This window comes from Spea bombifrons, chromosome 3 (assembly GCF_027358695.1).
Source record: "Spea bombifrons isolate aSpeBom1 chromosome 3, aSpeBom1.2.pri, whole genome shotgun sequence".
In the NCBI taxonomy this organism is placed as follows: domain Eukaryota; kingdom Metazoa; phylum Chordata; class Amphibia; order Anura; family Pelobatidae; genus Spea; species Spea bombifrons.
The window spans coordinates 81,609,265-81,622,140 of NC_071089.1; the positions used below are offsets into that span (position 1 = coordinate 81,609,265).

Genomic DNA, 12,876 nt, shown 5'->3' on the forward strand with positions numbered 1-12,876 from the left:
GGATTTAGAGATCAGGATGGAAAAGTGAAAGTTAAAACAATTTAAACTTAAAACCCGATTTCTGTAAAATCAATTTTCAGACTGGCTCCTAAAAGTTATATAATAATCCTTCCTCTCTACACTTACACACTAACCAATCTGAGTGTTCTTGGAACTCTTTCTCAACCGGAATTAGTGTTAGTACATTGAATGAAAAGTTCAAAGTATTTGTCGGGTAAATCAATATGTTTTTGTACTTTGTTAGTTTGGGTTTCTATTTTTAGGCCTTCAAAATCAATGTATCCAATCTTTATTCCATTGTTAAATTTCATTGTCGAACTGTTTACACTATTGGTAGGAAGAGACTTTGTTTAAACAGTCTCTATTGTACAGAGACAGAATCAGGAGAGCCCTCATTGAATTGTGTCAAAGGGGAGGAAGGGGATGGTCAGGAGTCTATAGTGATTCATTTTATTGAGAATATCTGTCTGTGCAAATGCTTTAAATTTTAACACTTTAGTTGTTGTAAAACCCCTCAGTGTTGATTACTACAGTGAAGGAGCTTGAGTTGGGTAGGCACAAGGGTATCCTGAATATAAAACAAGGTATGAATATGCTTGAGGTATTCACAACAGGAAAGACTGACTAGGTGGGCTAAATGGTTCTTTTCTGCTGTAAAACTTTATTTCTATGCCACCATTGATTCTAGTTTGTCAGTCGCTCGCCATTACATTCTTGTGACGCTTGAATGAGATTAGGGTGCCTGTTCAATAGACAAGGAAATCCAGCATGATGAGGATTTGGTTCCAAATCAAAGCTGGGTCTCCATTATTAGAAAATGTGCATATGGCCATTGTAAATTAGTATTTGTAAAACATTGGCCTGGAAAATTTGAGTGTATAATTGATTCTAATTGACCTTGAGGGGCCAGAGTATAGATGAGTCTGTAGGGGAAGCAGTGGAAACCTAAACATTGACAGAAGACAAAAGGGGAACCGTGCACCTCCCTGGGACTTGTAGTCCCATCGTGTTGTTCTTGCCAGAACTGCTGCAAAAGAAAACCAAAAAAGGGTCAGGGTTCTCGGCAAGCTAAGAAATGACATTTAAAAAAGTTTCACGTCGCAAAATTCAGTCATTTACATTTTGTTATTCGTTGTTTAAAATTACATTCAGAAATGCATTTGTGGTTTTAATGACGGACCACTCCCATTGGTAGCTGTTGAGCAGAAGATCTCCGTGATCCTTGTTTTTTTCCAGCAGCTAGTAATTTGAATGTGTTGCCTTTACTAAAGTTCACGTTTTTAGTTACTTAAGTGTGTTTTTTGTTTATTTTATTCTTAAAGGTGTGGGGGTCATCTTCAGCTTCGGATTTTCAGTTTCAGTCCAGAATTTTCATTTCGGTGCATCCCTAGAATAAATAGCACTATTTAATTTTGAATTATCTAGAATCTTACATTTGTACTAGTCACTTCAGAGAACAAAACTTTCTAGGCCCCAAAAAATCAGTGAGAGGCATTGTAAAGGTTTGGTGTCATTTACTTTATTTCAGTCTTCATATCTTATTAAAGGCCATATTTTCTCAGTGAAAAATGAGTGCGGCCCACGCACGTATACGTTTCGGATGAAGTGGCCCACTTGGACACACCTGGTATAAAGTAATTTTACACAAATCCAAAACAGCCTGTCCATTTCAGATGAGTGATGACCTTAATGAAGGAAACCTGTTTTAGAGGCATGGCTAGGGGCAATTTACCTAGATTTTTTTTTTTTTTTTGCTTTTATGACCCCTCTTGTAAGCCATTTATGGCACTTTTGTAGATTTTGTTTGGACAATTGCAGTTTTGATCCCATAGAGGGACACTTGGCATGTGTGTCATGTCCACAAACCATGGCATTTTTGTTTGTTGTGCAGTTATTCAGCTTTCCAAGCATTAACATCGTCTGAGACCTTTATGGGACCATTCCACACATTTGAAATTGGCTCGCAGACTCCTTTTTGCTCTAAATTTTCCAGTTGGTTGGCCTCCCTACGTTATTTAAAAATTTTTAAATTTTTTTTTCCTCCCAACATTTCTTTGCCAGTGAACAATTTTATTATAAACAGGACATTGTATTCACTTTTTAAGGAGAAATCTGAGGCATAAGGTAAAATTACAGCCGGCGCTTTTTCAGCTGCCAAAACACAAAACAATGAGCTAAAAATAGCAAGTGTGTGAGAACAGGGGAAGATGGCGAAGCCAGAGGTCCAGAGTATAACATTGCCTCTGCCCCAAGAGAAGGGGTCACTCTTAAATTCTGGCCTGAACTAAGTGAGAAGCAGAGGAAATTACAGAACCTTGAGCTAATAAACCTGGGGATATTCACATGCTGGCTGCTGGAACCCCACCTGGTATTACTTTACTCTGTTGTATAGACAGGTGGTTGTTTCACTCTAGGTTCATTTTGTAACCCAAGACTTGGACCTACCGGGGAGTAAATTTGTGTACAAATCGGTATATCTGTGTGTGTATATCTGTTCTGATCTGTTTTCAAATATGGCTAAACTTCATAAAATTGCTGCCGCCCAGCTAATTGGCCGATCTATGAAGAAGCTGGCAACCTCTCTTAAAACTCCTAAAATGTGTATTCTTTATATAGAAACAACGGAGCACCAACACATAGGTTGAAGCATAAACCTCTTCTTTTTGGTTTGCTCCCTATCAAGGGTATAAAGGGTAAAGTAGGTTTGGCAGGCCAGCCCTTTTCTCTTGGTTTAGTAACACTATATTTCAGTTAGGAGTAGGATTGCAACCTTTTTTCCTTGCATTTTGGTCCTGACGGTATGCATGAATAACTTACTTTTTTGGCAGAGAAATAGAAATGTTTTTGCACCTCTTTCTTCGCAAATCTGTCTGGATCCTTGCGGTGCTATCTCAAAGGGGCAGAGCCAATGGGACAGCCTCTCCCCCTTTCTCCAGTTGGGGGAAAGGCTATACTAAGAAGCTTCACGCCTTTGCCAAATGTTCTGTGAGGCCTGATTCACAGAGAAGTGGACGAAAAAAGGCGCGGAGAGTAGCGGACAAGAAAAACAGACAGAAGAACGAGGTGTCGAGAAGAAAGGAGACATGGATGAGCAAGTGGGTTGACGGAGAAGGTAGGAAGACAAAATTACCGTCAATGTCTGGCTCACTATATGGAGGTGAGTTGATGTACCACAGTCTTTGGCTCATATGATAGAAAGAAAAGAAGCAGTACAAATGGCTTGGTCTTTATTCTACAGAACCTCTTCGTTTCACAAAATCCACCTTGGTCATCTCCACAGTCTACAAATCCCAAGCAAATGTACACATTGATTGGTTCTACCACATGAGTTCTGTCATGTCCCAGGAACTTTCTCTTGTTCAAAAGCTGCCTCCCCTTTCCCTGTGAAATGTGGACTTGCACGTCCACTGGCCTAGCATTTCCCAGGACATAGAAGTAAGCCTGCGGTTTACTACTTCATTAAGGCAGAATGTTGTAAATGTGTACAAATGGACTGCAATAGGAGTCGCTACTCATGGGGTGCCTTGACTTGGCGAATGAGCTAATGTGTTTAGGCACAAAATACAAAACTAGAATATATATAGTTTCAGGTTTTGATTTTTTTTTAAGTTAGTACTTGCATGTAAATTTCATACCATTGCTCTCACACAGCAAATTTGAATTGAGCGCATAAATATTGGTGTCTGGTTCACATCAGTTAGCTTTTAACTATACTGCTGTAGTCTTGGCTTTTAAGTATAAGCCCCTTAAGATGACTGGTTCAATGTTGACTGGTTTACTGCCACAATGTCACCCTATGTGGTTGCATCGGCAAAGGAAGCACTAGCGAACTGAAATTGTATAGAAATGTATGCATTATGAAGAGCCAACCCCTTTAAGCTTCTCCTGTGGCAGCCATTTGTATCCTTATTAATGACCCGCGAGTAATGTTGACTTCATATCTTCACCTACCTGGAAACTCCTCATGTGATGTATTCACCGCAATGTGATAGTGTTTTTTTTTTTTTTTTTTTTTTTAGTAAAACAGATATATCTAGACTTTTTAACCCAGCACACGAGAACCAAAATTCTGTGGCTGCTGTGAACCTGTGTGTGCACAGGTAACCTAGCACATGTTTTTGTAAATCCTAGAACTAAACACTAGATAATACATTGGCATTGGATAACCTTATGTTGGCACAGTCCCTATGTATTTATTTTATCTTTGCACAAACTGGCTTATTAACTAAGAACTTGAATGATCTGTTAATCATTAACTCGAATGAGGTTGCGTGACCTTGCAAAAATGTGGTTTTCCACTGCACAAAAATACAGCTCCCAAATGCATTAATGCTGAATTTGCAAAAACTCACACACAACTTGCATACATTTGTGTAGAGTGTATGCTAGTTTTGGGGGAAAGGGTTGTTAGAACTTCTCTCTTGACTCTTGTCCTGGCTGCTTTCACTCTAACCGGGAAGTATTAGTATGTGAACTACATGCACATGCTTAGCAGGATTCTCATTGAAGTCTGCAGCCAATCACATGTATGCTAGCAAAACGTCGGCCTTCAGATAGCATACTCATGGTTGGCTGCTGCTACTACCATTAATTAGAGTTGGGTTTCTTTTGAGCAATAAGGTATGTTTCTGCTTTCAGTACAGGCAGCTGAAGGGGCTATTAAAACAGATGGAAAAACTCTAGTTACTAAAGAATGCCTTCACCCTTTTTTCATGCAGAAAAACGTACTGCTCCTTTAAATACGTTTTACAATTGGGTCCCACTTACAGATAGTCAATTATGGCTTTCTTACATTTGGATTATTTTACTGAACTGTGCGGTTTAATAAAAAGACATACTAATTCTAGTTGAACTCGACATATCAGAATCTGTGTGTAATTTGTGTACATTTTAGGTATTTGTCTTACTTGAGAAGACCGCAAAACATTGCTACAGTATTAAATTACAATTTTTTTTTTCCCCTCCAAGGGCCTGAAGACTTAATATATTAAAAAAAATAAAAAAAAAAAAATAAAAAAAAAAACTGGGACTCCTAGTGGTCTTTGGGCATTTGTTTGACAGACACATTAAGATTAGAGACAACTGTCCCTCCCGATTCATCTTTAGACGTGGTACATTTGAATATTTGAAAATCTAACCCAAGACAGCTGTACGGTTACGAGTAGACTGAAGCCTAGACTACTTTTTACTTACAAATGCATATATAATTATCTTTTCTACCTGATTTTAAGCAATTAAAGTTGGTATGGGAAGCATTCAAATAAAAGGATTGTAAATTAGACTGTAGTAAGTAGTTTCGCTAGTAAATATAAATGGAAATTTTTAGGAATTTGGTAGGTGACACTGAGCTAGAAGGTCATCGTGGAAAAATTAAATTGTGTAAGTGGCATATTCAGTGATGAAAGAAGTTTGACATCTCCATTGTGCTTAATTTAGTTTAATGTGTCACCCATAGCATTATTTTAAGAGTGCTTCACAATTGAGTTTTCAGACAGATCATTACTTTCTGCAACTCTGTTCAGATACTGAGCAGATGATAAACTTTTGCATGCTGCCAGGATAATGTGGACTGTTTTTCTCATCAGTTTCTTTAGGTCACTGTAGTTTCCACCTAACCAGTCCTGACGTTTCCGAGCTCTTGGACCTGGCTTGACTATATCCTTGAAGCATTTCCAGTCAGTTTCCATGTCATCAGAGGTTACATTAACAGCTCTCAGCTGTCTTTCAGTTAATCTGTACAGTTCTGGTTTGCAGGATCTGTGAACTTGCTTGAATTTTAGCTTCTTAAAGGGTTTTCCTTTTTTCCTGAGGTCTAGATGATGACTTGATGAGAATTTAAATGTACAAAAACATTGGTGTCATCAGAATTTAGCTACCCTCTTGAACTTCAGACTTGATGTGTATTGCCCCGTTTACTTTTTTTAGCCTCATTAAACAGATTACTGGCCATTTCCTGCAGTTCTCCATTTATTTAACATTAGAAGCTGAAACTACTAAACATTGTTCTGCATCCATAAAATATGGTTTTACATTGTAAAAACCAACATTTTGCATGCCTGGTCATGGATCTTGATCAGACATCTGGATGGCATTGCAGTCACATTTCTATAACAAAAGGTCATTCCTATAGAGAAGGTACCTACAGTACTATCTGCTATGAATCATGTTCTGTAGAGAAGAAATTAAATATATCAAAATGCATGTACCATGTTTGCTTTTACAGCTGGGAAATGTATAATAACTAGGATTCACTGTGGCAGAGACTCATTTACTCCTATCTGCACTATATATAAATGGTTTGACATGGTCTACTTTCACTGGCTAACACTCTCCAAAACCTTCACCATACCAAAGATGGCATTTACGTTGCTGTTGTGTTTTTTATTTTAAATATAGTTTTCATAGGACGGAGGTGCATCCCTACTTAGGGCCATACAACTTTCACCTGATCACCTATGCGATCTTCAGTTAGTGCCATTTTTCTTCTAGGGTGTAAGGATGTCCCAAGACCTTGTATGCATCTTGCTAAAGAGTTTGAAAGTTTCTCGGTGTCAACAGCTTTTGGGTAGTGCAATAAAATATAAAGTTCAGATACAAAATCTGGTTTTAGCACCGAACATGTTTCGTGTACTAGCCATTGAACATTGTAAAGAACATGTAGTAACCCAAACAATGTTGTGGAATTTATGATCCCTACAGACCATACGTTAGTGAAGTAATGCATATTTTAAAATGTTAAGTATGTAGGTATGTGTAATCTTTCAGTGACAAATCCCAAATTTTTATCCAGGATATTCTAGTTGCAAATATGTTACAATATTTTCATGACTACCAACTGTTCCTGACACATGTTAATCTGCTATTTCTTTTAAACCTCATTTCAAAGGCACCAAAGCATCTGTTTAGTGTTCATTTTCCCTTGACAGCAAATCTGTAAGCAGCTAACTGGAATAGGCTGTGCAGGCCTCAAACATGGACCTTCTTCTGCAAGAGTTTATTATTGTTGAGCACTAATGCATTAGAATGGACATTTTTGGTTTCTTCACCTGGGGCAGGGCTAGCCATTGAAATTTAAAGCTTGTTTCTTGTCTACAAAATAAATATCTAAAAAGAATTGCAGAGCAGTCGCTCTTCTGGAGACGTCCACTTTGAAAATATGTCAAAGCAGTATGTTTCCGTTTTTGGTTAAATGCATGGTATTAATGGCTCATTTCAACCACAGGAAAAATTAGCTGTAGGGATAAGAGATCCATTTTTCTCAGATTTGATTTTTCTTAAATCAATAATCATGGAATATATATACTGCGTTAAACTATGAGACTTTTTTGTAAACGGTGCCAGATCATCTTTAAGGCTAAGAGATACTACTTTACCAACTATCCTGAACGTGACCCATTTTGTACGGTTGGCTGGACTTCAATATGTTTTTAACCTGTATCTAGCAGTAGAAGTTTTTTTAAACAAACTGGTCCAACTTGAAAAAGTCTCAGCGTGAAAGGTTGGTAGCTACCCATCATGGGTCAGTTTGGCATAAGCCAACATCTCTTCAGGATATTTGGCAAATTTGTGCTCAAGTAACATTTCAGACTGATGTTTTAAAGCCAAATGCATAAGTATGCTACTTTCACATAGACATGCCATCAAAAGTGTGACGGAAAGGGTTAATTCTGTTGCTACTTTTCAGTTTAGAGATGGAAAAAGCAAAATAAACCATATTAAGGACTTAGGTTGCAGTTACATATTTGAAAGAGCATACCTTTCCAAATGTTGGAAAAGATCAAAAAAGTAAAACAGAATTAAGTTGCATATTTTGTAATGCAACAATTTCACAACCACACGAAATTAGAGACACGCTTGACCAATATGATAATCCTCTTGTATTCTGTCTCATTTGGGTCTTTTAGTTGAGTCCTAATCCTTCATTTGACATCAAAGCAGTTGATATTGGCACACAAGTGTTAAATGTAGCATTTGGAGTGCACAATATTGAATCACATCACAGAAGACCTAATAAGTAGAAAGGTTTTGTTTTAGAACAAACCTTAAAATGAGCCAGATTATGTATGCTGCCAATCCATACTACAGTAATTGTTGGAGAGGTGAGTTGGACAGACTGCAAAAGATAGATTCACTGCAATCACTGCAAATGTGTTTTTAATCCTAAAGACTAAAAATCCTAAACTAGGTGGGAGGCATAACCTTTAAATGTTTCATGGAATATTACTCCTCTGGAGAAACTGGAGCAAAGCATTACAATAGTGACTTTACAGTTGGACAAGTCAAAACAGTTTCCCTTTTCATCCTTGTACTATAGTAATTCATATCACAAACCTCAATGGATTTAAAATTTTTGAAATAACGCTCCCGTCATGTGGAATATATTTAGCGTAATCACAGGTAGCAAATGTCGTCTTGCAACTGACACTTGTATCCCCCTGCCTTTTGACTACACAAGAAGGGTAGAGTTAAAAAGATAGCAAGTCATTCTTGGTTTAATTCCTAAATCAATACTAAAGTATTTTAAGGACCATTTGTGGCAATTCTCCTGTTGGAAACTCTCAAAGGGCCATCTTCCAACCGGTACATTGTTTAGCTTATATATGGCACCCTAGTGAAATGTCCAATTCATGGCTCAATGCCTGTTTAAATTACATTCCAGCCATCATACGTGCTTTGTGTGGCCCCTTTTGCTACTGCATGTGGCTTTTGTGCAGAATCTGCCAAAATGTATTTTCTCCTTTCCCCACCTCCCAACTAAATGTCATGTAGGAGATGTGTTGATATACTTGCCTCCAGGATGCTTCTGTGTTGGCTCTGAAAATGCCATTAGAGGTCTGTACAGATCAGTGTGCATATATGTAGATAGTCCTCCCATTTAGTTCAATGGGAGCTCTTTCCCATCACTGATTGGTTGCTTAAAGCAGCCAATCGGTGGCAACAATAGTTGAACCATGGAGGAGGGGGGGTGGCAACTGCTGCAGCATGGCTGCCTCCTCTGTCTCAGTTAAGGACTGTAATATACACTCTTCCAAAACAGGAGGGATATAAAGTACTTGCAGAGTACTTTAATATGTGTTTTTCTATAGTGCGTGTGGCAGGATGTTAAACTGTCCCTTTAGTGGGAGCTCCAGAGAGCTTTTGAAAATTTAAATAAAAAAACATTTACCTTAATTTTTTGTCATTGTTGGAAGTATTGGGCATTGAGCGGCTGTCTATACATTCATCTGTATTTGTACACTGTTGTCATGCCATTTGCCGTTCAGAAGAAACTGTCTAGAAATAAACCTCTGTGTTTTATGTGATCGACAATCTATTATGCTGCTTGTTTTTGCAAATGGACTAGCTACTAACTCAAACTGTGTGCCCCATGCCAGGTGTAACAGTGACTTGTTCTGTTCTTGTATCCTGATATATCCTGATCCCTCCAACTATTATCTATGAGTATATCTGAAACCAACAAGTCTGATTCTAAATTATACTTTTACTGTAAAGCATATACCAAGATTTTTTTTTTTCTTCAGAAGCTTGTCATTTTCATGTGATAAAGTGCACATATGTTGGAACATGGGGTGTGTGTTGTATATGTAGTGTATTCTTTGAATTTGTGTGTGTTGGAATTTTGTTTTCTAAACATTAGACTTCTCACCCTTTTCTCTTAACAGGAAGGAGTGCATTTTCACAATTGATCCCGCCACGGCTAGAGACCTGGACGATGCCTTGTCATGCAAGCGGCTCCAAGATGGTATAGATCCAAGTCTTTAATGCTTTGTTTAAGCCATTTGTAATATGTTCCGGCAGGATGTTTGGAATTGCAATTAAATAATAAAGATGTGCCTGTGGTCATGGAACACCAGCTTATTCTGTTCTGTAGGGGTTTAGAGTAAGAACTAAAAAAAAAAAAAAAAAAAAAAAAACCCTAAAATTTTGTGGCGATTTAATAAGCCGATAGATCATTGGCATCCATTCTTATTAACATCTTTGGTGTCTCTCTGGCACATATGTTTTAGGCAAAAAAAAATGTTAGGTATATTTTGTTAGACAATGAGAATCCGCAAGTATCTTTAAAAACCCAGAATGCAATAAAATGAATTTCATTGAGAACGGTCTGAAGTGTGCTTCAGGCTGCCGGTATAATTTATGGCATTTGTCCAAGATTAAAAAACAGAAATTTAAACTTTTTTTTTAAAAAAATAATTGTTTGGATTTACTCAGCCGAAGACTTTGCATTTTTATAGAAATATCATTCCTGTCAAGTTTAACGTATCACCATACTGGAGAATGTTCAAAACAGTGTCTTTCCTTAACATTCTCGATGTATTGTGCAAAAAGTATTCTTTGTAATTTAACTTTTATTTTTTATCCCTATAGTAAACACTAGTTGAAGGTTGTTTAATATAGCCACTTTATACTATAGTTAATTACATCATAGTACAATGATATTGTCAGTAATAAAATGATCTTGATGGCTGAACCCTATGAAATGTCATGCAGCTATGTCTTCAGGCATCACGGCATCCATTCAGAAACCATTGGGAGCAATATCTTGCCCGTGGCCTATCAGGTCTACAGCCCTGCTGTAAACTACTGGGGTCTATATTGCAATTCTATAGCATGTAAATTGCCAACTCCTAGTGGATTATCTGATTATATCTAATCCAAAGTATATAGTTTCATGCACTCTTTCAGAAAAATGTGCACATGAACTTTACAAACATTCTAATTTATTTGTTTTATTTTTTTTTGATACTGCTAAAAAGTTCCTCTGCAAATATTCCTTGTATAATTTTTTTGGTACCTCTTCCTATCCTCAATAAGTTTCCAAAGTCCTGATATTTTTAACACCAGGCAGAGACAGCTGTGCTGGAAAAGGCTTTGAGTAAAAGCCTGGATTATTTGCCAATCACAGGGTTAGCTGTTAACTTGCCAGGCTGCCATTATGGGGGGGCCTGCAGTCAGCACTACAGATTCTAAAAACTCACAGTATCTGCTACAGATGCCTGTTATACAGACTGCTCTGCAGTGATGTCATTACAAGATGCCGCAGCCCAGATGCCTGCCTGCAGTTCAAAGGGATGCCAGTGATATGACATCACATGACAGCTTCTGCACTTGACGTTAGCTTTGGCTAGGAGCCAAACAAATGTCTGTATATTTTGCAGATGCATTCATAGGCTGAGAGGCTTGTAAACCCTTTTAATGCGTAATCTTATGCTGTACAAAGTTAAACTATGTGGCAAATTAACATGGTTGTTATCCATACTTTCCTTTTCACAGAAAATATGCCCATTTTCTGTATTATGGGCTGTTGTGCATGTATGGACAAAGCAGTGTTTCCTAAATCATGTTTGCATTATGTATGTGGAAGCCAGTAGTGTAATTTTTGATATTTAAGCTTTTTTGCCTGATCCATATAAAATGCCAGTGTTTTGTGTGGGGCAAGCAAGTATCCAGTTTGCTTCAGTGTTTGTGTTTTGAAGGAAGGATGGTTAGTGGCTTTTGTAAAACCCTTAAATTGTTTGCTGCCTTTGTTGCCAAATGTGCTTTACAATTTCTAAGGGAACATGTAAAGTGTATGAAAACAGAATTATGGCTACTAAACAAGTATTTCTCCCTTTTTAACCATTAACTGGCAGTATAAATGTGTTTTAGGTAAGTGAGAATTGTTTTAAGCAGTTATGCAGCACATCAAACTAGACCCATGTGTGGGACTGCTTTTTTAATCCCTCTCCTGCAATGGGGGTGTTCTGCTCCTGCCACATTTGTGGCCAATCCCGCCCGCTCCCGCCACATTTGTGGCCAATCCCGCCGACCTCCTTACCTGAACTGCAGATTTCCGTGCAGCCCTTGAGTTACTCTCTCACAGCGTCCCTTCTCTTGCTCCGCCCAGGAACAAGGCAGAGTCACGGGAAGCGATGTCACATCACGTGACTCCATTTTGTTCCTGGGCAGAGCAAGAGAGGAGACACTGTAAGGGAGTATCTGAAGGCAGCCTTGCAGGATTACCGGGACCTGCAGGTACAGTGCCTGACCGCCCGCTCCTGCCCGCAAGACCCCCCGCCAGTGCAGTCAAAACCTTATTTGTAATAGGCCCATGCTATCCCAACAAATCTGCTGAATTGCACATTTTAACACTTAATACATTAATTGAAACCCATCCCACAAATAATAGTTTAGTTATGCAAAAATCTATAAAATTCAGAATGTTCGCCTGGAATATTTGATGTTATATGTCCGGAAAAAAATCCAACAAGAACAAGATGGGCATTCTAAAAAGTTTAATGTTTTTTTTTTTTTTGTTTTTTTTTTAATGTGAGTAAACCTTCACAGAAAATAATTGACAGATCTACAATGGTTTATGTGCTTGACATACTAGTGTGGTTCATATTTTTCCATGTGGAGCAGCACCTTTATAAAGAAGGGTGAGCATTTGGGAGGATACCAAGTTTGTTTACGGTATGTTATTTGAATTGGTTGGCACATACAGGCAAGCTTTCTGTATAACCAACAATGATTAAAGTGTCCACTCAAGTGCTGAGTAGGGCTTTAGAGTGGTAGTTGTCTATGTACAGTGCCTGCCACAAATAATGGCACCCTTGGTAAATATGAGCAAAGAATACTATGAAAAATTGTTTAATCTTTTGATCTTTTCTTTAAAAAAAAAAAATACACAAAAATACTCTCATGGATATTAAACAATCGGAAGCACAGCACAGGTTTAAGAAATAACAATAATAAAATTGTGAAATGTGCAGGACAATTATTGGCACCCTTTTTTTTTTGTCAATACCTTGTGCTACCAACAGCTCCGAGTCTTTTCCTATAATGCCTGATGAGATTTGAGAATAGATGGCAAGGGATCTGAGAACATTCCTCCAT

General features: G+C 37.9%; 1 protein-coding gene across 2 annotated transcripts in view; it reads left to right on the forward strand.

Moving 5' to 3' along the window:
* The window catches only part of DIS3L2 (DIS3 like 3'-5' exoribonuclease 2), a 138,878-nt gene that overhangs the window by 75,249 nt on the left and 50,753 nt on the right, over positions 1-12,876 (forward strand). For both annotated transcript variants that reach the window (XM_053460897.1, XM_053460898.1), the window contains one exon: positions 9,663-9,742. In XM_053460897.1, the coding sequence (XP_053316872.1) occupies positions 9,663-9,742 (80 nt within the window). The remainder of the gene's footprint in view (positions 1-9,662; positions 9,743-12,876) is intronic.